General features: G+C 43.6%; 1 protein-coding gene across 7 annotated transcripts in view; it reads left to right on the plus strand.

Annotated features, from left to right (window-relative positions):
* The window catches only part of sphkap (SPHK1 interactor, AKAP domain containing), a 66190-nt gene that overhangs the window by 13501 nt on the left and 26223 nt on the right, over window positions 1-26466 (plus strand). For 3 of the 7 annotated variants that reach the window (XM_076988804.1, XM_076988810.1, XM_076988811.1), the window contains 3 exons: window positions 19898-19957; window positions 20621-20755; window positions 20898-21156. In XM_076988804.1, the coding sequence (XP_076844919.1) occupies window positions 19898-19957; window positions 20621-20755; window positions 20898-21156 (454 nt within the window). Of the gene's footprint in view, window positions 1-9661; window positions 9878-18953; window positions 19141-19897; window positions 19958-20620; window positions 20756-20897; window positions 21157-26466 lie in introns of all 7 variants that reach the window. The other 4 variants (XM_076988807.1, XM_076988808.1, XM_076988805.1 and 1 more) reach the window with 3 other exon arrangements.

Here is a 26466-nt window from a genome sequence, read left to right on the forward strand (position 1 = left end):
TTTTATGAAGAGACACAAACAGAATCAGGGAGAATTTGTCAGGGACTTTGGCCATACATCAAAATTGTCATTTTCCACTGATCCACTCTTGATCTCTCCGTCCCTCTATTTTCTCTCATGTCTTCTCACTTTGTCCTTTGCTAGCTGTCCCTTCATCACCTTTCATCCTGCTTGCAGCTGAGTGGGGAGGTGACAAGGTGTCCCAGTGGAGGCCATTTTTAGACACAGACGAGTTGGCCATCTCCAGTCTAATGAGAACGGGTTAAATGAGAGTGTCCTTGGCAAGGGCATCATGCAGCTATCTATTTTACTTCACCTCTCACTCTCTCTCTCCCTCCCTCTCTCTCAGTTCTATTTCAGTTTGTGTGTGCATGTGTAAGGTTGGGGACAGTTGTACCTTAGACACTCTTTTAAAATTTATTCTGTGGCATGTTGACATTGCAAGCCACTATCACTCTTTTACAAACCCAAGAAGCATACATTTAGTTTTCTTTACATTGTGCCAGTGATGAAATAATGAAAAGTTATTATGTGTGTGTGAGAAGGGGAATAATCAAACAAGAAATGATGAGAAGAAGAAAGGAGAGACCAGCAGTAGAGAAGTGCAGAAGGGCAATTTTAAGACATTGCCAGCCAGGCTGCTGGGTCAGAGCAGATATACACTTCATAATTTCTGACTGACATAGAGAACCATACAAATAAGGATATACAAATGCAGTGTTGTGTTTCATACTGACTGAACATCTAAACTGTGGAACAAAGACAAAACCTGTTTATGTTTGAATGAGCTTCAGAGGGAGAAAGATATTGAAAGCAATCTATTTTAGTTCTTTCTGATCTGCTTTTTTCTCTAAAAATGAAGGACTGAAGCCATCAGCCCACATTTTGCATTTGTTTCTCAACATAAAGACACAAACAGGGGTGATAGTGGGAAAAATTCCTGAGCCTGAACTTTTTCTGAGCGGGGGAGGGGGGGGGGGGATGTGTTAGTGTACCATATTTAGAATATTTAATAATTAATCTTTAAATAAATAATAATAAATAAGTCAGGTAATCATTATAGTGAAATAAAAAAAATAAGTTCCATTAATATTCTGAGAAAATGCTGTAACCTAAAGATTTAGATTAGATACAATATGTTAAAAACAGGCATGATTTATTATTTATTCATTACTGTTAGTAAATTATAGGATACCAGACAACTCAAAGAAATTATGCAAATAAAGTTTAAAAGAATTACAAGTATTATGATTATAGTTCGTTTTAATATATAAAATATTTAATAAATATTTTGTGTTGGTTTATTAGGACATACATTTTGTGCTTTTGTTCATGTTTTTTGTTCATTACGCCGTAAGGCGGCCATGATGAACCAGATCGTCTGACCACCTGTACCGGCTCAAAAAAAAAAACACTTTCTTATATTTCTGATAAAATTTTAACTTAATCAGAATAAAGATAAAATACTGAATTTATCTTGTATCTACCTCTGAAGCTCTTCCGATGTCTGAAATACAGGCGTTCCCCGGGTTACGACGTTAATCCGTCGTAAATCGATTTTCGGTGTAAATCGGAACATACGTACATACTGTACGCAAATAACGTACTATACGCAGTTATCCTATCCTAAAGCTAGCCTTTTGGCAAATACCTTTATCCATAGCTGCGTTTAACTAATCCTGACGCTGCGCACACCAAACACCAAGTTCCGTTTACGACGCAGAACCACTTGGGTCCAAACGAGGCTTTATACAGTAAATGGGAGATGTGTAGTAACCACGAAAAATCGTAACTTGGGAATCTCGTAAGGATCATAAGGATCATATTTCGGCCTCAAAACAGATAGCATGCGCGCGCGTGTGGTTTATCATTATGATTTGACGGATTTTTCCCCCCCTCAAAATTTTTTTTTCTCGCGGACATGTCGGTACGCCGGAATTCCGGCGTGGCGCCTGAAAACTATCAGGCCTGCACAAAGTAGCTGGTCCTAGATAATTTTAATCTTAACTGTTTGACTAGAATGTGGTAATCTCAATCTCATATCTTATTACAGAGCCAACTAGGCCAAATCTAAGGAACCTACATTAATAGATTTAGTTTCATTTAATACGACAAAATTGTTGCTTCTGATGTGACCATTACTGATCATTGCCCAATTTGCTGTATCAGAAACACTTGTATAATCAATCAATCAAAAATGTATTTATATAGCGCTTTTTACAACAGTTGTCACAAAGCAGCTTTACAAGTGTCCAAGTCCAAGCCCCTAGTGAGCAAGCCAAGGGCGACAGTGGCAAGGAAAAACTCCCTAAGGGCATGAGGAAGAAACCTTGAGAGGAATCAAGACTCAGGGGGGGAACCCATACTCCTCTGGCCGACGCCGGTCTCCATAACAACAATTAAAGAGATAGAAAAACAAAGAAAATATGTGAAGGATAAATAAATCTCATCTTGCTGTGTATTTATATACACAAGTTCTCTATTTAATTTCTATTCAGTACTAAACGTCATGATGATTGGTAATAGGAGTCATAGCAGGGGAGAAATCGGGGCAGGGAGAGGGTCCAGGGCAGTTGGTTTTTCCTTCGTCCACACTGGCTAGTCAGGGCAGTGGGTTGATCCTTCATAATAGCTGGTTAGGCAGGAGGTGGCTGGCCCAGGATGGATCTTGGAAAAGGCTCGTCTCTCCTCGTCTCAGTATTTCTCAGGTAGGCAGGCAGCCATATGGAAAAAGAAAACAGGGAAAATAAGCTCTGAATGGGATCATATGCGGGACAGATGAAAGTTGTTGCAGCAACTCCGGCAATAATTTAATTATTACAACCTAGCTAAAAAGGCAGAACCAGAAGGCAATACAGACTTGGGAGCATTCTGAGACATTGGCATCCATCCACTGCACAACAAACTTGAGTGACCACGTGCAGTGACAGGATGACAGCACCAGTGCCCCAGTTTACTTTGCCCATAAACCCCTGGATCTGTACCTTTAGCTATAGTGGTGTGAAAAAGTTTTGCCCCCTTCCTGATTTACAGATTTTTTCCATGTTTGTCACACTTAAATGTTTCGGAACATCAAACCAATTTAAATATTAGTCAAAGACAACACAGGTAAACACAAAATGCTATTTTTATATGAAGGTGTTTATTAATTAAGGGAGAAAAAAAATAATCCAAACCTACATGGCCCTGTGTGAAAAAGTGATTGCCCCCTTGTTAAAACATACTGTCACTGTGGTTTCTGACACCTGAGTTCCCGGTCTCTATGAATGAATGAATGTTCAATTTATATAGCGCCTTTCCAAATTCCCAAGGCGTTTTACAATTTAACACAGGTACAAGTCACAGACAACCAATCACACACACACCGGCGAGAAGCGGCAGCCAATTGCGCACAGCGTACTCTCTACCGGAAGCCACAGCCCCCTGGGGGACTGAATGGGGTGCAGGAAGGGGAGAGAGGACAGACCCTAGTGGCAGAGCACCATCCACCACTGGGCATACAAGCAAACACACACACACTCAGACACTACTTTTTATTGAACACAGACACACAATTTTTCAGGGACTGCCAATTTACCTAATCTCCAGCCACACCCAGGCCTGATTATTGCCACACCTGTTCTCAATCAAGACATCACTTACACTGTAAAAAATTTCAAGTCTAAAAAAATCTTAGTGACCCGTTGCACTTAATTTTTTTAGTTGGTCTAATTTAAGCTCTGCAAATTGCAATTTTTAAGTTCTGCTGACAACTACAGAATTCAGTCTAATTAAAGAAAACAAGTCGAGCCAACAAAATGTTATATATTAACCAAATACACCTAGTGAGTCCAACAAAATGTTTTGTTGTTCCAGCTACAATTGTTTAGTTCAGGTAATTATTCATTAGTATCCAAGTTGCCTGAACTATACATTTATGTTTTATGAAGTAAATTCAAAATATACAGAATATAATTAGGTAATTGTGCATTTGAAAATTGAAAGTTGAAATACGACCTAGTTCAAAATTCAAACTCAACAAACACCACCAAGTTAGTTGTGTTAGCTTAGTAAAGATCCACATTAACTTCACTCAGTGAACGTTTGAAGTCCTCTAGATAAATGGTGAAATGCTGGGTCTTCATTTTAGTTTTGGTGCAGAAGGTGCCAAGAAAATCGTATCTCTTGAACATGCGCATTAGTTTCACCACTACCACTATTGCTCGCCCAACACATTTTTTTACTTTGGACTTGACATGTTGACTGAGAACCATAATGCTCATTCACTGAACACAAAAAAATGAGTTGAATGGTAAAAATGCAGCAGCTGATGGCACAACTCGTTTTTTGTTTTTGGAGTAACTATTTTTATGTTTCATGCTTTGCCCACATAAATTTTTATATTCACAGAACATAAGCAAACAAAGATTTTTTACAGTGTAAATAGGACCTGCCTGACAAAGTGAAGTCCACCAAAACATCCTGCCAAGATCCAAATAAATTCAGGAACAATTGAGAAAGAAGGTAATTGAGATCTATCAGTCTGGAAAGGGTTATAAAGCCATTTCCAAAACTTTGGGAATCCAGTGAACCACAGTAAGAGCCATTGTCCACAAATGGCAAAGACATGGAACAGTGGTGAACCTTCCCAGGAGTGGCCGGCCGCCCAAAATTACTGCAAGAGCGCAGCGACGACTCATCCAAGAGGTCACAAAAGACACCACAACAACGTCCAAAGAACTGCAGGACTCACTTGCCTCAGTTAAGGTCAGTGTTCATGCCTCCACAATCAGAAAGAGACTGGACAAGAATGGCCTACATGGCAGAGTTCCTAGATGAAAATCACTGCTGAGCAAAAAGAACAATAAAGCTCATCTCAATTTTTCCAGAACACAACTTGATGATCCCCAAGACTTTTGGGTAAACATTCTGTGGACTGATGAGACAAAAGTTGAACACTTTGGAAGGTGTGTGTCCCAGTATATCTAGCGTAAAACAAACACTGCATTCCAGAAAAATAACATTATATCAACAGTAAGGGGGCGCTCTAGAGCATCGATGGTGTAGGATGTACTTTTGTAAGCTCCTGCCGGTTTATATCAAAATATTATTAAAAAGTGCGAATTGGTGACATTCCTACCTAAATCGGATTCCTTAACGATTATATTGTTTAATTACAACAACGAGGGGTCCAAGATGTCTGGTAAGGGATCGAAATCCACCCGGAGCACGGTGCAGACACATCTGCGGCCTACTCTGTGCGCCGAGACCGCGGCTTCGAACGAGCCTCCCGCTTTGCCTGAGTCCGCCTCTACACATGCTAACATCGATGTAGCCTCTCTTAAGCTTGAAATGTTAACCTCGCTAAAAAATGATATAGCGGACATTTTTAAGATGGAGCTTCAGGAATCATTGGAGAGAGCTTTGGCGCCTATAAAATGTGATCTACAAGCCATGAAAATTCAAATGGCGAACTTAAAAGCCACTACCGATGCCGCAGTCTCGGAGACCAAAACAGCGGTTGTGGAAATGGAACACGCGCTTTCCATGTGTTCGGATGATGTAGCTACGATGAAGAACACGATCAAATCTCTCACAGCGAGTATGGCTAAGCTTGAAGACAAGTGCGAGGATTTGGAGAGCAGATCCAGAAGGAACAATTTAAGATTGGTTGATGTCCCAGAGGGACCAAATTCTAGCTCTACAACTGCGGTAGCGGCGCTTTTAAAAAAGGCGTTCGGCCTTGAAAAGGAGCCGCTTCTGGATCGTGCCCATCGGACACTTCAGCCTAAACCCAAACCCGGGGAACGTCCACGTGCGATTGTTTGTAGATTTCATTACTATAAGGACTGTGAGGACATTCTCCGCCGGGCCAAAGAACTCAGGCGGATCGATGTTGAGGATTTTAGCATTGCGGTTTTTCCTGATCACACCGCTAAAACTGCCAAAGCTCGGGCGGCCTTCAATGACATTAGACGCCAGCTTCGGGACATCGAAGGAGTTCGCTACAGTTTGCTATACCCGGCTCGACTCCGTGTCACGTTCAACGGGATTGAAAAAGAATTTGTTTCTGCGGAGGAGGCCAGCAGCTATGTAAAAACACTGACTAACTGACAACATTTTGTGTTAAGAGCTGAATAGCATTTGGACTATGTTAGCATTAGGTTCGCATATATGTAGACATGCAGGTGTATATAGGTTATATATAGGATTTAGTTCATTTCTATTAATACGTATAATCTCTCGTTTGTATTTTGGAGGTCTAAGATGTGTTCATAGTTAAATATAGCTCCAGGTTCCAATTATGCACGACGTAAATTTATAATTGAACCGGCAGGAGGGACCTTTTGTCTCTCATTTTGTTTTCTTCCTATTACGGACTTGCTCAGGGTGATTTCCGAGTGGTTTTGTTTAACCACTACGTTAGGTGTATGTGGGGAACACTGCGGTCTCCCGTGTTTTGGCATGTTATGGAGACCTTGGGTGTCTTTTTGTTTGTTTATTTACAAAAATAAAAGGGGTTGATAACATGTTTATTCAGCTAAACATGATATTTGAAATGTAAGCCAACATTTAGTACATTTAACCTCATGGACGTAATTTGGGGGGGCACTTTTTCAAAAGCCGGTTTTGGTCCTCTGCAGTTTTAACGGTTAAAAAGAAATATTTAAATAGCGACGAATCTAGCGCTAGGACCATGCAGAAAATGACCGCTCCGAGCTCCGCTCCGGTAACACTTTCCGTTCCTAAAAATGAATTTTCCATGAAGCAAACCTGGCGACTTCGTGGCGGCATCCATGTAAACACACGGACGATTTCACAAGTTTGAAAACTCGTTCTCGCCCCTACTGTGCAATTTGGTTAGGAATACAGCCGAGCTAAACTATCAAGTTGAAAGTCATCATAGTTTTCTTACCCATTTTGACCCAGTTCCCAACCCAACTTTAAGAATAGATTAACGGCGATAATTTTTATATCGCCCGATAAGAGTATCAAATTAATGAATGCCATTAACACCGTTAACGGCCCACCACTAATATATATATATATATATATATATGAGTGCCAACAATTTAATTCTCATTCGTAAGGGGGACGAATGGAAGACTGTGTTTGTTACAGCGCGGGGTCACTACGAGTATCTCATCATGCCATATGGGTTGGCCAACAGCCCTTCAGTGTTCCAGGTACTTTACTGGAGTATAACTTTTTTTCTCCTACTTCCACTTTTACGTCACTACATATTTTCCATTTTATGTGCTCTATAGTTACTCGTTACAATTATAAACATGTTAGCTGGCCCTATCACCGGGTCAAGCGATCAGATTGTCTCATGAGAAAACTGCATTTTTATAGTGTAGTGGTTTTATAGGGTATGGGTAAACGCAGGGCAGTAGGCTCACCCTTAGAACCCGATGGATGGATTTTACGTCCAAAATACACCTTGTTTTCTCAGCTAAATTAAGAATAACTTGTACTTCTGCGTCTAACCTATGACGTAGCGGGACATAGGCCATCTGTTTTTTGTGTATGAAGTGTTAAGCCCAGTTTTTTAAGTTGCTACTTATTTTTACATACAGAACACTTGTATTTGTGGTCTTTGACAGCTTTGATTTGTAAGTGATATATAAAAAAAATTGATAATCAAACTTTGACTGCTTTTTAAAATTAATACAAAACACAAGTACTTTTTACTTTCAGTACTTGAGTAATAAATTTTAGAATAAACTACTTGCAAAACTTAAGTACAAAAAATGCTGAATACTTCTGTACTTCCACTTAAGTAAAGTTTTTAAAGAACACTTCAACTTCTACTCAAGTCACTTTTTTGATAGAGTACTTGTACTCAAGTATGGGTCTCTAATACTTTATACATGTCTGGTTCCAGGCTTTCATGGATTAAATATTCCGAGATGTGATAGGGCAGTTTGTGATTGTTTATATTGACAACATTCTTATTTTCTCCCCCTCAGCTGCAGACTATGTCCGTCACGTGACCGCGGTTTTAACCCGTTTGCGCAACACCGCCTCTATGTGAAAGCTGAGTATGAATTCCACCAGTCTTCAGTGACTTTCCTAGGGTGTACTTTGTCCCCAGGGCAAATCTCGATGCAGTTACTCAGTGGCCAGTAGGGGTGTATTAAACTAAGGATTTTCATAGTCGAATCTGATTCGTCAGCTTTTCCCTTTAGTCCACTAATAGTCGAATTGGGTTTTTTTTATTTTTTTTATTTAGAGCACCTTAAACGGGATCTCGTTCTCATTCAGGACTTTTTTCCTCTTCAAAGTAAAAACCTAAAACACTCAGATAAATGAATAAACATAGTAGGTTGGCTTTATTCAGCTCTAATTTATTTACTTAATTATTTTTTAATGAAACGTTAGAGAACATTAACTGTCAGTGCGCATTGCGCATATCGAACTGTCAGACAGGCACTGTGCAACATGTCAAAAATATTTTAAATAAAATATGCCTGCCTGAAAATATTTAAAAATTGCCACACAACAGCAAAAAAATACAAGGAAAGGTTCAAGTAACGGGGTTTAAAAGCAAACAACAAGAAAAAATGTTTATAGGCCTACTCGCCGAGATGCACCGCGACGAGACGACACGACTGAAACGACAAACATTTTTTTTTCGCCTTGCGCGTTTTAAATGGTATGCCATGTAGGTTGTTGTTGTGCGAAATGAAAGACGTTGATGACATAACTTGCACTTTACTTTGTTTGATTCATCGTTATGGTTTTCAAAATACTTTTGAAGTTTTTTAGTAGCCATTATAATCTCGGCAGATGCTGCGCGTATTCTGTAGCGTGTTCAGCTCCGCTCGTTTGGATTGTACAACAGCAGGGTGTGATTTATTAATGTGTAGTAAGGAAGATGCCTATTGTTAATGCGCAAACATCATTTAAAAATATTTATTAACGGAAATTAGGATGATTTTATTTGACAAAAGGCTATATATAACGAAAACAAAGACATTTCATGTAACAACAAATGCTTAGCTGCATCCTTGGGCACCCCCATGCAGTTAGAATGGTACATTTGACTATGACGTTCATAGTCGACTAGGGGGTATAGTCGACTATAGTCGAATCAGCAACTATTGCAGGTCACCCCTAGTGGCCAGTGCCCCAAACGAGGAAGGAACTACAGCGCTTCTTGGGTTTTGCGAACTTCTACTGCTGTTTCATTAGAGGTTTTGGTGAGTTGGCTACCCCTCTCACGAATCTCCTCCAAGGGGGACAGCGCTTGCGTCTCGAGTGGCTGGCAGAGGCTGACCAGGCTTTCTCTCAGCTCAAGGAGGTCTTCACGTTGGTGCCCATATTGCACCTCCCCGACCCACAGATTCCCTTTGTATTTGAAGTTGATGCCTCGGAGGTGGGAGTGGGGGGCGATTCTCTCCCAACGCCAGGGAAACCCCTGAAATTGGTCCCTTGCGCATACTATTCCAAAAAGTTGCAACCGGTGGAGCGGAATTATGATGTCGGCAACCGAGAACTAGCTGTAAAACTCGCCCTGGAGCAGTGGAGACAGAGGGAGAGCTGAGGGAGCTGAACACCGCTTCGACTATACAGATCACAAAAACTTGGAATACTTAAAAGAAGCCAGGCAACTTAATCCCCGACAGGCCAGGTGGGCGTTGTTCTTTTCTCGTTTTCATTTTTTTGTCTCCTACAGATCCGGTTCGAAGAACACAAAGGCGGACACTCTCTCTTGCATTTATGAGAAGGACCCCAAGGAGAAAGAACCGGAGTATATATTGCCGCATACATGTTTCCTCATGGCTGGAACCTGCAGGGAGAGTTAGAAGTCCCGACGACTGCCCAGAAGGAAAACAGTATGTCCCGGTATCCCTAAGAAGACATGTTCTGCAACTCGTGCACAATACTGCAGGTACTGGCCACTTCGGTATTACTCGAACAAAACATTTCATATCACGGAAATACTGGTGGTCCTCTTTAAGTGACGACATTCGGGACTATGTATTATCCTGCGGCGTATGTGCTAAGAGTCATACTCCTTGGACTCTTCCTACAGGAAAATTGAAACCCCTTTCTGTCCCACGTCAGCCCTGGTCACACATCGCGATGGAGTTTATTACAGACCTACCCGCTTCTAGGGGTAACACAGTCATTTTAGTAGTGGTTGATAGATTCTCAAAGATGTCATTTAATTCCATTTCCCTGACTGCCCACGGCTATGGAAACGGCCCAAGCCGTTTTTGCTTTCATCTTTCGCATGTTTGATCTACCAGAGGATATTGTATCTGATTGAGGGGTCCAATTCACCTCTCAACTATGGAAACAGTTCTGTAAGCTACTGGGAATCACTTTTAGCCTGACTTCCGGTTATCAACCCCAGTTGAACAGAAAAGTGGAACAGGTTAACCAAGAAATGGGAGGTTTTTAATGCAGTACTGTGTTTCTCAGACAGGTACTTACCCAGGGCAAAATATGCCTGTAACTTCCCAATACATTTCTCCACCAAACTGACTCCTTTCCAGTGCGTGTATGGCTACCAACCAGCTTTCTTCCCATGGGATAATAGTTCGTTGGAGATCCTAGTTCTTGATGACTGGTTCAAGAATAGTGCACACATGTGGGAACCGGTCCACGTGCACCTGCGACATGCCTTGCACACTAGACGGCTCCACGCAGACCATCGTCATTTACCTACTTTAGTCTACCACCCAGGTCAGAGAGTGTGGCTGTCTACTCACAACTTAAACCTGCGAATGCCCAGCAAAAAAGCCCCAAGTACATCAACCCCTTCAAGGTGCTTATTTAGGGTAAACGCTATGTCATATAAGTTGTAACTTCCTCCACAGTATCAGAAACATTCACCCCATGTTTCATATCTCACTGCTTAAATCTGTGCACTTCAGCCCCATGACTGCTACCCCAGCACCTACCAGACCACTAGAGTCGCTGGACATCAACGGGTGGCCAGCAGACGCCATTCAAGAGCTCTTAGAGTCCCGACGGCGGCAGGGTGGGCTTCAGTATCTGGTTGAGTGGGAGGGGTATGGCCCAGAGGAGAGATCTTGGGTCCCTGCACAAGACATATTGAATGCTTCCCTCAACGCTGACTCATCCCACATTCCTGGCTCCGGGGTCATCCTCCATCCAACCAGTCTATCGTGGCTAGAGCCGCTCATTGGAAGGGGGCTACTGTTAGGATCAGCACTTGATCTCTCTCCTAAGGAGAGATTAGGGACACCTGCTGCTCATTGCCACACCCTTTTCTCAGGCTACTTTAACGTCTGCTTCACACTTCCGGGTTGCAAAGTATTGCTGACTATGCCACATACTGAGCATTCTCTCCTTGCGATTGCCCCTCCGTGTACTGACCTCTGTTTTCCTCTTAGACCACATTCCCCGCCTAGTCCTGTCCTCCCTGCGTGACCCTGGACCATCCCGACATCACATACAACATCACTGTATATTGTGTAACGAGTAGAGTTTTGCATCGTTCACCGTGCGGTGTATTCTCACTATCAATAAAAGCGGCTTTATTCCGCATTTCGATCCTTGTCTGCCTGGTTAATACGTTACACCTCTATTAAAAAATACTATTAAATAAATAATAAACCCCTAAACTGGGTTTGTCATAAGGTTAAATAAAATAACTGTCAGATATAATAACTGATAATAACTTAAATAAAATAACTGTCAGATGGTGGTTTGAAGAATTTAAAATTGTAATGCCTTCCTGTAAGATCTAATACTTGAATTTCACTACAAAATGACCTGATGACCTGGCATTAGATTGTTTTAGAAAATGATTTCTTTCAGTGGTCAGTAAGCATGCTCTTTACAAAACTTCAGGACTAAAGTAAAAGTCAAATCAAGAATGTCTGCCCAGGGTGATGGAGAAATGGGTGGCTGAGGTGGAGGAGGTGTGGAGTACAGCAGGGGTCATTGGGGTTGGAAGAAGCAACAACAGGGGGTATAGGGGTGGTAAGAGGAGCCACAGTAGGGGGTATTGGGGATGGTGGGAGGAGCCACAGCAGGGGTGGCATTAGGGTAGTGGGAGGAGCCATAGAAGGAGGTATCGGGGTGGTAGGAGGAGCCACATCTGCTGAGATGGGTTGAGGCTGGCCAACAGCATGATACCAGTATAATCTTCCCTCTCTAAAAAGATAGGAAAGATTATTAGGTATGTCAAAATACAAAAATGTGTAAATATGAGACTTCATCAGATCTGTCAATGGCAGCACAGCTAAAAAGGTTAGAACCAGAATGAAACAGAAATGGGAGCTTCCTGGAACATCAGCACTTCACTGCTCTCAGTCAATAAACCCGAATGACAACAAGAGATGAAGTGACAGCATCGTAACATCCCAGTTTTCCATAACTCTTGAGATGGGAGGTATATTAATAAAATGCCTCACTATACAAATACTAATAAAGAGCCTGCAGCTTTGATATTCAGCAGATCAGCTGATCAAAGTGCAGCAGAAGTTCTCTTGGGTACTGAGAAATCTTGGTGCAAAGCCACTCAGTGCTTTGTAGGTCATTAGATATATTTTATATGTAAATATTTTATTGGGAGCCAATGCAAAATAACTAAGATAGGAGTAATATGATCAAATTTTCTAGCTCTAATAAGAACTCTGATGTCTGCATTTTGAAGCAACTGGAGCTTGTTTATGCACATATACAGGCACAGTCAGACAAGTATGCAAGTGATAAGTGCATCTTTTCTACTGTTCATAATCTTTGCACTGTTCCTGAGGTGTACAAATGATAGTATGTTGCTAATCTTTGCAATGATCCTTTGCAATGAGGTGGGAAATATTACTGACAGGTGCTTTGAATGAGAGACTGGGATCCATATTTACACTTTTTATTATTATATTTTTAGAGCAAGAGCAAATACATCACAGCAATAATTACAGAAAAGTAAAGAAAAGAATAACACTTTGTCTAAGCTCAAACTTTTTTTTCCCCCTTCTTCCCACCACCCCTTCCCTTTGTCCTCCCCATTTCTTTCAACCACCCCATACCATACAAACCCACAATGGTAAATAAACATATACACGCATAAAAATAAATAAATAAAAAATAATAAATAAATAAAAAGAAATAAAATAAAACAAATAAAAATAAGTAAATAGATAGATAAATAATAAATAAGTTCAGTCGGCCGGCAATGTTAAAAGCGAATCAACATGGGAAAGAAAAGAGTTCCACTTAGTACTGAATGAGGCAGTATTGCCTTTCAATGTGCATGACATTTTCTCAACTTTGAGAAACTGCATTACATCCTGAAGCCACAGAGCAAAAGAAGGAGGGTTTGGCGATTTCCATTAAAAAAAGAATGTGGCGTCTGGCCAGTAAGGAGGTAAAAGCTAAAACTTGTGCCTGACCTCGGGTAAGTGAGAATAATTGATCAGAAATGCTGAATATTGCTATCTTAGGGCAAATATGTATATCAACCTCCAAAACCTTGGACATGAAATCAAAATAATGGGACCAGAACCTCTGCAGGTTTGGACAATAAAAAAACATATGGCTCAAATTACAAGGAGAACCCAAACACCTATCACACCTATCACTGATTGAGCTGGAATAAAATTTGGATAGCTGAGATTTAGAACGGTGCATTCTATGCAACACCTTAAATTGAATCAATTGGAGCCTTGCACAAGGTGAACAAGACTGTGCCACCTTAGTCACTCTACCCCACCACTGATCCGAGAGAGAGATGCCCAACTCCTCCTCTCAAGCACATTAAATTTTACAGATGCCAGATGTGTCTAAATTCAGAAAATGCAAATACATCACAGATATAAGTGACTTCTTGGAAAGGTCTAGAGACCACAATTCATCCCAAGGCTGCCTAATAGGGGAGCTAGGGAAGAGAGACAAGGCACAATGTCTAATCTGAAAATATCGAAAGAGATGCGAAGGAGGCAAGTTGAGCTCAGAGGCCAATTGAGCAAAGGTGCAAAAGGTCCCGCCTCTAAAAAGGTCACCGAAAGATGTTATACCCCTCTTGTGCCAGGTAAGAAAAGCAGTGTCAGCAAGGGATGGGGAAAATAAATTATTATTTAAGATGGGCATTGACAAGGAGGGTGTTAAGAATTTAAAGTGGCGTCTAAACTGACACCAGATACGAAGAGTGGAGATTACCACAGGGTTTTTAGAAAAACTTTTAATCTTAAGTGGTAAGGGAGAGGTGAGAAGAGCAAGTGGAGAAGATGAGAGACAGGTTTGAGTCTCCAGTCTACACCACAATAAGTCAGGAAAATGAATCCAATTAAGTACTTTGTGAACATGTGATGACCAATAATAAAATGAGAAATTAGGGATGCTCCATGCTCGCCTCCTTCCATCACTAGCATCCCAGTCTTCCTGTTCCCCGTCGTCCGGGACGCCCGAGGAAAGTCCGGCTGGAGGGATCCTTGGGTGGGGGGTTCTGTCACGGTGGGTAAGCCTGGACGCCACCAGAGGGCACGCACACACACCCCTTCTCTCAAACGCATGCCCACAACAACACAGAGCACACCCTCTCGTTCCCGGTCACTCCTCCCGTCTCAGTCACCTGAATACTGACACCTAATCAGTTCAGGGCTGTATTTATTCCCACAGGTCGCGCTGTCCAGTGCTGCGCATTCAGCCTGCACCCTCACCTCTCGTCGTGGGACACCTATTACTGCCTGCTGTCTATTGCCCATTGGCTTCTCTTTGCCTTTATATTATTTCGTTTTGTATATTGAGTTGTTATCTGCCTTGTGGCCTGAGTATTTCTTTTGGGTTTTTATCATAGATAATAAAACCGGCCATTCTCAGCCCGTGCCTCCGGCTGCTTCTGTTCCGACGTCCCAGACGTCACAGTTGATGCTGTCATCCAGCTGTGTCATGACATCTCTCTAGTTGTGACAATGACTTGGCTGGAAAGCAATGTCTCAGTGAACCCTCATGACTGTGGTCACCTCTGAACCCCTCCCTTTAGTTATGCTGCTATAGATTAGCCTGCCGGAGCCACATGCCAATCACTGGCACGTGAGCTATGTATGTTTAAATCAATGGTTGTTTAAATTGATGTCGACACACTCAACCTGTATTATATATCTTTTTTTGCATGCTTCTACCTAAGACGATTCCATACAAGCACGTAGGAGATGGTCTGGCTTGCCAGTGTATGTGCTGATGCTGGGGTTGGATGTGTCATTACCGCAAGAGGACGTGCTGATGCTAACTCCTACCTGAGGCTCACAAATACAGACTTCTGCTAGTGGGCCGCCCAATGGAGGATGGGTTCCCTTTTGAGTCTTGGTCCTCCCAAGGTTTCTTCCTAATCCCCTCAATCAAAGGGAGTTTTTCCTTGCCACTGTCGCCTTTGGCTTGCTCATTAGGGATCTGGACCCATATGATTGTAAAGCTGCTTTGTGACAACATGTGTTGTAAAAAGTGCTGTATAAATACATTTGACTTTGACATTATATGGTCACTTATTCCTAATATGATCTGTTTCACAAGAAACCTCAAATGTAAGACATTGATTGCATGAGATTTGTCTGTATGAGTTTGTAAATGGCAGCCCATGCCCTTTTGTAGTGTGTACATATTGTTTCTCATCGAACTGTGATTAAATTCAGAATATATACATCTGCCATTTGTTGCCACCCCTCAAAAATTCCTGCCACCCTCTCGCCACCCCATAAATATTTTTCTCAATCCTACCCTGATTCAGAGTTCCTTTCACTGGAACTAAGGGACCAAGCCCGGCTCCTGAAAAACAACCTCACACCATAATTCCCCCTCCACCAAACTTTACACTTGGCACAATGGAGTTAGACAAGTACCGTTCTCCTGGCAACCGCAAAACCCAGACTTGTCCATCACATTGCCAGACGGAGAAGTGTGATTTGTCACTTCTGAGAACATGCCTCCACTGCTGTAGAGTCCATTAGTGGCATGCTTTGCACCACTGCATTTGACACTTTGCATTGCATTTGGTGATGTATGGCTTGGTTGCAGCTGCTCAACCATGGTAACCCATTCCATGAAGCTCTCTGCGCACTGTTCTTGAGATAATCTGAAGGCCACATGAAGTTTGGATGTCTGTAGTGATTGACTCTGCAGAAAGTTGGTGACCTCTTTGCACTATGTCAGGGGTGGCCAACCCGTCATAGACCAAGAGTCACTTTTCTTACTGTGTTACGGCAAAGAGCCACATCGTACATGGGCGAGTGTAATCTGTTGAGTGGGGGGGGGGGGGGGGGGGGGGGGGGGGGGTGACGAGTGTAAATTATTAGCTGTGAAGACAGTCAAATGCGTGTTTTCCACTACGCCGGTTTTAAAAGTATTAGCGGCTCGCTAGGCTTGTAAACAAACCGCGCACCACGAAAATGTAGCAGTGTGTCGCCCCGTTTGTGCAGGTGAGCCCGCGGACCGGCTGGGGAGCTGCATGAAACCAGGCAAAGAGCCGCATGCGGCTCGCGAGCCGCGGGTTGGCCACCCCTGCACTATGTGCTTCAGCATCCGCTGACTCTGTCAGTTTACGTCGTGACTGAGTTGCTGTCATTCCCAAACTCTTTCATTTTCTTATAATTCAGCTGACAGTTGACTGTGGAATAAAGAAATTTCACTACTGGATTTGTTGCACAGGTGGCATCCTATCACAGTTCCATGCTGGAATTCACTGAGCTCCTGAGAGCAACCCATTCTTTCACAAATGTTTGTAAAAACAGTCTGCATGACTTGGTGCTTAATTTTATACACTTGTGGCCATAGAAGTAATTGGAACACCTGATTTCAATAATTTGGATGGGTGAGTGAATACTTTTGGCTATATAGTGTATATTAGAACTATAAATACGGACTTCTGCTAGTGTGCCGCCAAATTGACAATGGGTTCCCTTTTTGAGTCTTAGTCCTCCCAAGGTTTCTTCCTAATTCCTGCTATCTTAGGGAGTTTTTCCTTGTCACTGTCGCCTCTGGCTTACTCATTAGGGATCCGGACCCATAGGATTGTAAAGCTGCTTTGTGACAACATGTGTTGTAAAAAGTGCTATATAAATATTTTCCAACAACTAATTCACCAGTGTGACGAACGGGGTGGAGCGAAGGACGAGACACAGAATCCTTGCTACAGACGTCACTTTTAATTTTACCACACAGAGATTGCGCAATAGCGCACGAGAAACATATAACGTACACACAGAAACGTGTAGACTCTAGACAACGACGAGCACAGGACACTGCGCGAGCGCACATTAAATAGACAAACCACATTAGCCCCACGTGATTACGAGACGATTCACAGGTGAGACACATTATTCACACGACATAGCCATCACCACGGAGTTCCACTGATGCAGACAAAGCACGTGGACTACGTATACACATGCCCAAAGGGGAGGGGCCGGGGTCCTCAACGTGACAACCAGACATATGTCAAAAAATGATAATGACAATCACAATGGTTGAAAATGCTGGTTTCAGCAAGTTAGAAACATTTCCAACATTATAAAATAACTTATTGTAGAAATAATGTTTCAAGACATAACATCTTAAAAAATGTACACTTGTCAATCTGTACAAAAACATGATGTTTTTCACTGTCTGTGTATTTTAAGCGTACAGGTTGCTTGGAAGCACTGTTTGAGCTTGTTGATATACAAAATAGCAAATATATTAAATTCTCTTGTAAACACTGCCAATTGACATGATCTAATCTCCTGCACTGCTCAGCACAGTCTGCATTTATCTATAATGGTATATGTGTGCATGCAATTGGTAGGGGGGAGGGGATTGTATGCATGAGCGAGTGAATGGGGGAGGGGTGGAGCTTTGTGCTTGAGGGAGCAGAGAAAATCTCCCTAGCTCTCACCCTGCTCAGTAAGCATTATGTCAAAGATTTTATAGTCTTTCATGGGACCTAAATGAAACATGCCAGAGGGCAGTAAAGGCTTGCATGGCTGACATGACATGATATAAGCTGACTTCATGTATGCAAGAATTATTGTGTAGTACAGAATAAGGTGTTTTTGTGTCTATGTTTACCTGAGATAGACTGTCAGCTTCTATAGATTAAATAACCCATTTATAAAACAGAAAGAGTATCTCTTTCTCTCTCTCTCTTTCTGTTACTCTTTAGTCTGGGTCCGTCTTTCCTATATTCTAAATAATTTTTGACTCAGATTCCTCATTGTGTTTGTGTGTGTATGCTTGTGCACACAGCCAATTAATGCCATGCAAGTTTTCAAAAATGTGATAAAAAATGTACACACTGAAAAGTAAATTAATTCAGTGAAAGTAGTGAAGTGTGAAATGCTAAAAAGAAAGAGGAACAGGAGAGAGTGAGAGAGAAAGTGAGATATGCTAAGTATAGCAAAAATGCTAGCAGTTTTGAGTGTTGAACTGTGTCAGATAGCAGATTTAAGATGTCTAGAGACCTGTTACACCATAATCAGCACCACTATCAACACCACTAACACTCATTCTAACAACATGGACAGACTGGACAGTGATGACAACAAGAAAGGGACTGGGTGCTTTTCCCATAAACACGAACAGTTCAAAAATGAAAAAAAAGGAGGACTTTGTTCCAGCTTCCTCACTTTGCTAATTAGTTCAGCCTTCCTGAGAATAAGTGTACATAGCTCTTATTCACTATAAATATAATTAAAAATACAAAATAAACCAGTTTTCTCTCTTTTAGTAAAAGCAAAGAATGTATTTACAAAATGTATAAGAAAATTTATTTGGTTGCAAGATGATGACACTGTATGTGTGAGTGTCTGCATGTCTCTCACCTAACACCTGCATGAGATATCGCAAGTGTGGCGTGAGAGCGTGTGAAAACGGTCAAATGCGTGTGTCTCACGCTCAATGCGTGAGAGTTGGCAACCCTGAATTTAACTTACCGGAGTCTTCTTTTCATGTTTCAATGAAAATGTGACGATGAATTCTGCTGTATCCTCCCTTTAATGGATTATTTTTTACTTATCTTTCAGGGTGATAATCACTTTGAACACACTAAAACACAATTAACACCTTGTGCTAAAACTGTGTGAGGTCACTTGGACAGCAAGATAAGAAGAAGATTGGATGAAGGAGCTTTAGTTTAACCAAATGAAAACTTGCTGTGGTGATAAATATCCATCCATCCATCCATCCATCCATTCTCATTCGCTTATCCAGGTCAGTAGCAGGGACAAAGAGGCCTAGGTTTCCCTCACCCCAGACACCTCTTCTAGCTCTTCTGGGGGGATACCGAGGCGTTCTAAAGACAGCCGAGAGATATAATCTCTCCAGCGTGTCCTGGGTCTTCCCCGGGGTCTCGTCCCAGTTGGACATGCTCGGAGCGCTTCACTAGGGACCTAGATAGGGCACTCCACCCTTGTCAGATTGAATATTATGGTCTCAGTTTTAGAGGTGCTGATTCTCATCCTGGCCATCTTACAAACTGATCCAGTGAGAGCTGTTGGTCTCGGCCTGATGATGCCAACAGGACCACATCATCCGCAAAAGGAGAGGTGGAATACTGAGGCCAAACCGAACCCCCTCCGCCACTTGGTTACACCAAGAAATTCTGTCCATAAAAGTTATGATCAGAATCAGTGACAAATGGCAGCCCTGGCGGAGTCCAACTCTGTCCAACCAGTCCGACAAATATCTGTCTGACAAGTGATAAATATCATTATACTTAATTCTCTTTGATGTCTATGACTTTTGCACTGTACTGTACATACCAAATATGTCCTATACACTCGACTAAACAAATTCTTATTGTACTATGCAGTAAGACACACATTGTGCTGTACAATAGCACACACAGAAATATTCCCTCACCATGCAGTTTAACCACAGCACATGTACTTAAATTGTGTGTTCCAGAATTTTACGACACATTTCTATATATGTAATTGTAGTAAAAGCCTCACTTTTCTGTATGCAGATCTGTTTTGTGAGTCTGGAGACACATGCGTGTGATCGGCATAACAACAGCTGCCTCGAGGTGGGTGGAGCTTCATTTCAGTAAACAGAGGTTGTGTCACCATGGGTAGGGGATAATTTGCTGGTTGATTAGTTCAGGTAGATTAGTCACTTTTGTTCATCATTGTCTCTCCTGGAGTAAAATGTATTTGATATTTAAGATTGAAATGTCTTTGCATACCTTCAAATCCCCATATTGCAGGGACAAAACTAAACCTGGCTTACTAAAACCTGGCTGCCTGTCCTTAATCACATTGATGGGTGTAATATGACCCCTGAGTAATGCTGAATAGAGCTCCATTATGCCATCAGTCTTTAAAAAATTATACCTAGAGCATTATTATTTAACTTATTGATTTTATTATCATATAATTATAATTTTTTTATCATTTCTTAACCATATGTACATTTTCTTAATTTTATGTATTATTTGTGCTTATTCACTTATTTATTATTATTATCACTTCCTTTTTGTTTTTTTTTTTGCACTATTGGCCAAAATCAGCAAATTACAGCATCTTTTCCTTTCATTCTCTCTCTCTTTCTCAAACTCAGTCTCTTCCCCATTAGATTTCTTTGTCGCTCCCATTTCATCTCTCTGTATTAAAATAAATGTAATTTAAACTCTAATATAAAAACGTGCAAGCAAGCAGAATAAATTGTTTCTGATTATTATCTTCCATAGGAGCTGGCATTGGTGTCCCCAGATTTGCCACGGTTGGTGGAGTGTCTTGGCATGCAGCCACTCAAGGAGCAAGAGATTCTGCTCGCTGGCCTGGAATCACCTGACACCTGCCAACATGAGCCTGCCCACATACAGGTGACTATGCACTTTAACAGGAAACACTGTGCTTCTATAATACACAAATACCAAGGTAAGTTGTAGTTTATAAAGGGTATTTAATATGTGTGTGTGTGTGTGTGTGTGTGTGTGTGTGTGTGTGTGTGTGTGTGTGTAACAGAACCAGAAAGCAGCTGATATATGTCTAGTGCAGAGTGCCAGCGGATGTCATGCAACTCAGCCAAGCAACATCATCCTTCAGATCAACAAGTTCCTGATTGGACTGAAGTCTGGCCAAGACAGACAGCGGCACAGTCGACTGGGTGGGCAGTGTGTTGCTGATGATGACACCAATTGCTCTGTGTCATCCATAGAGGAGGACTTCTTGACTGCCTCTGAGCATCTGGGGGATGACAGTGAGGACGACCCATTCCGAAATGGTGAATATCTTTCTTTCATCTCCAATATCCAACCTTCGACTCTTTTGTCCATTCAACTGATTGACAGCTAAATGGGAATCTTGGATTTTGATATGCTTTATGAACATTAATTACATGTCCTTACATAAGGCAGCAGTTCACTAGCACTGTGGAGCTGTTCTGATAGTGAACCCTTAATGCCAGAGGATATGTTTAAATTTTGTGTTTAGGACTAAAACCCATCTACTGCAAATAAGGTTGTAGTTTCTAAAGCCAGGCATATCTGATATAATAAGCAAACAGGCATATTTGTGTAAATACAGATGCTTTCATTATGTTAAAATGAACGGAATATTGAAAATAAATACAGCAGCAGCAACAAGAACCAGGTGTTTCACTGAGTATATATGTACACCAGTAGCGAACCGCGACCATTAAACCTGGGCCCGCTCCCATCACCCCCAACCCCAACCCAAAAAAAAATTGTTTCCTCTCCTAATAAAGAAAAAATAAAAAAACTGAGACGACAGTACAGCTTTAGAAACACAATAAACAATAATATCTGTACTAGATAACTTCTTAAGCAAAATAAGGTTCCAACAAAATAAGGTTCCACAGCTCCGTGTTCCTCGGGAGCGGAATAGGTAAACAACGCGCACGAGGGCATCAAAAGAATGAATCAAAACTAGCTAGCGGTGGTACGCTAACGCTAGCTAGCATCCACAGCGGGTGGAAATTATCATACAGTTAAGCCCGCCCACTAAGAGGGAAGATATGATTGGTCAATTTTGCTGTCATTTGAAACTGGTATTGCGCTGAATTATAACTGCCAGGCCCTCTGTAAACAAACAGCGGGACCACCAATCACCACCATTCTGCGGAGGCATCACAGTGCTGATAGGGGGAGACACAGGCTCACAGGCTTCCACTTAACCCCTCACGTTCCAACACAGATTGAATAGACACGGTTCAATAATTTATTTTTTGCTTATATTTTTGTAATTGTTTCGATGTCGATTGTCAAACTGTAAGTAGATAAAATAAAATTGGATAAATTGTATTGTAACGTTTCAACCAGGAAGACACGGATCCAGATGCGGAGTACTGATGTTTTTATTTCTTGAATGAATACGGAGTACTCGCACAGGTGAATAACTCCGTGTGGTGTGTGCAGTGTGTGAGTGCGGTTGTCGTGGTCAGGACGGTCCGAGTTCACGCCGGGTAGACAGATGGCTGGAGGTACAAAAGGGCTAGCCTGGGGACGAGGTCTTGAACGAGAGCAGAGGTCAAAACACAGGAGAGCAATCAGGAGATAACGCTTGGTAGATGGCATGCCAACAATACTTCGCAACCCGGAAGATAGAGGAGGAAGCTTAAATAGTGCGAAAGGGGAGGGGCGATGAGCGGCAGGTGAAAGGCATCACACGGCGATCATGTGCTGTTCCTGACAGTACCCCCCCTCCGACGAGCGGCTCCAGCCGCAACAGACCGGTTAGAAGGGGGCCGGCCACGACGCCTGGGAGCAGGGAAGTGAGGATGAGCAGCGTGAAATTCGGCGAGAAGAGGGGGGTCCAACACATCCCGCGCGGGGATCCATGCACGCTCCTCGGGACCGTAGCCCTCCCACTCGATAAGATACTAAAGCCCACCCCGACGCCGACGGGACTGCAGAATGGCATGGATAAGGTAAGCGGGGCGCCCGTCGAGCTCCAGCGGTTCAGGTGGCTTGGCAAGAGACGGCGCCGCAGACATAGGACTGTAGAACACTGGTTTAAGCAGAGAAACGTGGAAAACCGGATGGACGCGATACTGAGGGGGCAGTTGAAGTTCATACGAGACGGCATTGACTCGCCGCAGGACCTTGAATGGACCGACGTATTTAGGGCTGAGTTTCTTGCATCGTTGCCGCAGGTTCAAGTCTCGCGTGGACAGCCACACCCTCTGCCCCGGGTGGTAGACCAGTGTGGGTAACCGGCGACGGTCTGCGTGGAGTCTCCGGGTGTGAAGAGCGCGTCGCAGGTGTACGTGGGCCCGTTCCCAAGTGCGCGCACTGTTCTCGAACCAGTTGTCCAGCGCCGGAATGTTTGATGGACTTTCGTCCCAGGGGAAGAAGGCTGGTTGATACCCGTACACACATTGAAAGGGGGTCATTTTGGTGGAGGAATGCATTAGCGAGTTCCGGGCATATTCCGCCCAAGGTAGGTATTTACTCCAGCCCGCCTGGGAAACGCAATATTGCCTCAAAAACCTCCCTATCTCCTGATTTACCCGCTCCACTTCCCGTTAGCCTGAGGATGGTAGCCGGAGGTGAGACTAACCGTGACCCCGAGCAATTTGCAGAATTGTTTCCACAATTGTGACGTGAATTGGACACCCCTATCAGAAACAATATCCTCGGGCAACCCGAAGACTCGGAAAACGAAAGTGAAAACGGCCTGGGCGGTTTCCATGGCAGTGGGTAACTTGGGGAAAGGAATTAAGCGACACATCTTGGAGAACCTATCGACTACAATGAGAATGACAGTGTTGCCCTCGGACTTCGGTAAATCGGTGATGAAATCCATCGCGATATGGGACCAGAGTCGGCGAGGAATAGCGAGTGGAAGCAACTTTCCTACAGGGAGAGTTCGGGGAGTGCGACTCGTCGCGCAGATGCTACAAGCTAATATATAATCGCGAACGTCGTCTTTCAGAGATGCCCACCAATAGAGCCGTGATATGAGATGTATGGTGCATGTAATCCCCGGGTGACCTGTACCCGCCGTATCGTGAGCTAGTTGTAAGAGTCGCCCTCTCATAGACACGGGGACGTACTGTTTTCCTGCCGGGCAATCGTCTGGACTGGGATCTGTACGTAGTGCTTCCTCCATCTCGCCTTGCAAATTCCACCGAACGGCAGCTAAGAAACAGGTGGCAATATGTACTCCGGTTCCTTTTCTACGGGGTCTTTATCGTGGATGCGTGAGAGGGCATAGGCTTTTGTGTTCTTTGAGCCGGGTCTATAGGAAACAGAAAAACGGAACCGGGAGAAGAACAACGCCCATCTGGCTTGGCGAGGGTTAAGTCGCCTGGCTTCCTTTAAGTACTCCAAATTTTTGTGGTCGGTGTAAACAATAAAAGGATGTTCCGCCCCCTCTAACCAGTGTCTCCACTGTTCTAAGGCGAGTTTCACTGCCAGGAGTTCACGGTTGCCTACATCATAATTTTGCTCTGCTGGTTGCAATTTTCTTGAGTAAAACGCACAAGGGACCAATTTAGGGGGGTTTCCTTGACGCTGGGAGAGAACCGCTCCCACTCCCACCTCAGAGGCGTCGACTTCGACCACAAAGGGAACATGGGGGTCAGGGAGGTGAAGGATGGGTGCAGAGGAGAACGCTCTCTTGAGCAACGAAAACGTCCGGTCAGCCTCAGCCATCCAGTCAAGGCCCAGACGCTGCCCGCCCCGTAGGAGATTCGTCAGCGGAGCGGCCACGGAACCAAAGCCCCTGATAAAGCGACGGTAAAAGTTCGCGAATTCCAGGAATTGCTGGAGTTCCTTCCTCGTTTGAGGCACCGGCCACGGCGCGACTGCAGAAGCCTTGTCCATATTCATGGAAATTCCCCCCGGAGACAGAGTACATCCCAGGAATTCTACGGAAGTCCGGTGAAACTCGCATTTCTCAGCTTTTGCGTAGAGGTGATGCTGCCGTAGGCGGGCTAGTACAGCGGAGACGTGCCGGACGTGGTCGGCCTCTGATGAGGAATATATAAGAATGCCATCTATGTAAACGATGACGTACTGTCCTATCATGTCTCGGAATATCTCATCCATAAACGCCTGGAAGACTGAGGGGCTGTTAGCTAATCCATACGGCATGACTAGATACTCATAATGACCTCGAGCAGTGACGAAAGCAGTTTTCCACTCGTCCCCCTCTCGAATACGAACGAGATTGTAAGCACTTCGCAAGTCCAACTTCTTAAAGATGCATGCTCCTCTAAGACGCTCCTGTGAAGCGGAGATGAACGGAAGGGGATAAACGAACTTGGATGTGACGGCATTGAGTGCGCGATAGTCTATACAAGTACGCAGTCCTCCCCCTTTCTTCTCTATAAAGAAGAACCCCGCCGCTACGGGTGATGTGGACGGACAAATGAAACCTTTCTGGAGGGTGTCGTCGACGTACTGTTCCATAGCTGCATCCTCAGGACGGGACAAAGGGTAAGGCTTAGCACGACGCGGAAGAGGAGACCCGGGCAGCAGCTCAATCACACAATCCCATGGTCTATGTGGTGGCAGATGACTGGCATTGCCCTTACTGAAGACGTCGGCATACTCCTGGTATTGCATGGGATAGGCGGTTTCGAGAGGAGAGTCGGGACTTTCTACAGACGTGGATCGGAGAGGTAAGTGCATACAACCCCCGAGACAGTGAGAACCCCATTTCGTGATTTCTCTAGCTTTCCAGGAAATAGTGGGGTCGTGTAATGACAGCCAAGGAAACCCGAGAACTACCGGATCGCGGGTTGACGGCAGGAGAAAGAACTGGATATGTTCGGTATGGAACAGCCCCACCTGGAGTACAACAGGTACAGTACACTGAGTGATAAGCCCTTCACCAATAGGCTGGCCGTTTAGGGCATTAACACGCAACGGAGGATTGACAGATGTCGTGGGGATGTGCAACCGGTGCGCCAGGTCAACATCCATGATGTTTCCTGCAGCCCCCGAGTCTAACAGTGCAGAAAGGTGAGTGGATATGCCTCCCCACGTGACCTGTACAGGAAAGTTAAGCTGGTTCTTACGGTTCAAACAAAACACTGGGTTGCTTACTCGTTTGTTCGTGGTATCTTCCCCAGCGCGAGTAGGGCGAACAGGGCAGCGATCGCGGAAGTGACCTCTCTCACCGCAGTACAGGCACAAGCCCTCTCGCAGACGCCGAGACCTCTCGTGTAGAGACAGGGGTGTTCTGCCCAGTTGCATGGGTTCTGCACTTTCACGCGTAGTATCAGACGTCGGTTGATTCGGACGACTCGAAGCAGCGAAGGCAGGACCTCTCCCCGATGTCGGACGGTGGGTGAGCAGCAGCTTGTCTACATTGACAGCCGTTTGGATGAACTCCGACAGCGATTTTCCTTCACCCCGGCAGGCGAGCTCTACCTGAAGGTCTTGTCTTAGCCCTCTACGAAACACTGTCGTCAAGGCGGGTTCGCTCCATCCGCTACCGGCAGCCAAGGTACGGAACTCTCGTGCGTAATCGGCTGCACTGCGTTGTCCTTGGTGTATCTCACATAACATAGTGCCCACGTCTCTTCCTGCAGCTGGGTGATCAAACACGGACTTGAATAACA

The sequence above is a fragment of the Brachyhypopomus gauderio genome, chromosome 2 (assembly GCF_052324685.1).
Source record: "Brachyhypopomus gauderio isolate BG-103 chromosome 2, BGAUD_0.2, whole genome shotgun sequence".
In the NCBI taxonomy this organism is placed as follows: Eukaryota; Metazoa; Chordata; class Actinopteri; order Gymnotiformes; family Hypopomidae; genus Brachyhypopomus; species Brachyhypopomus gauderio.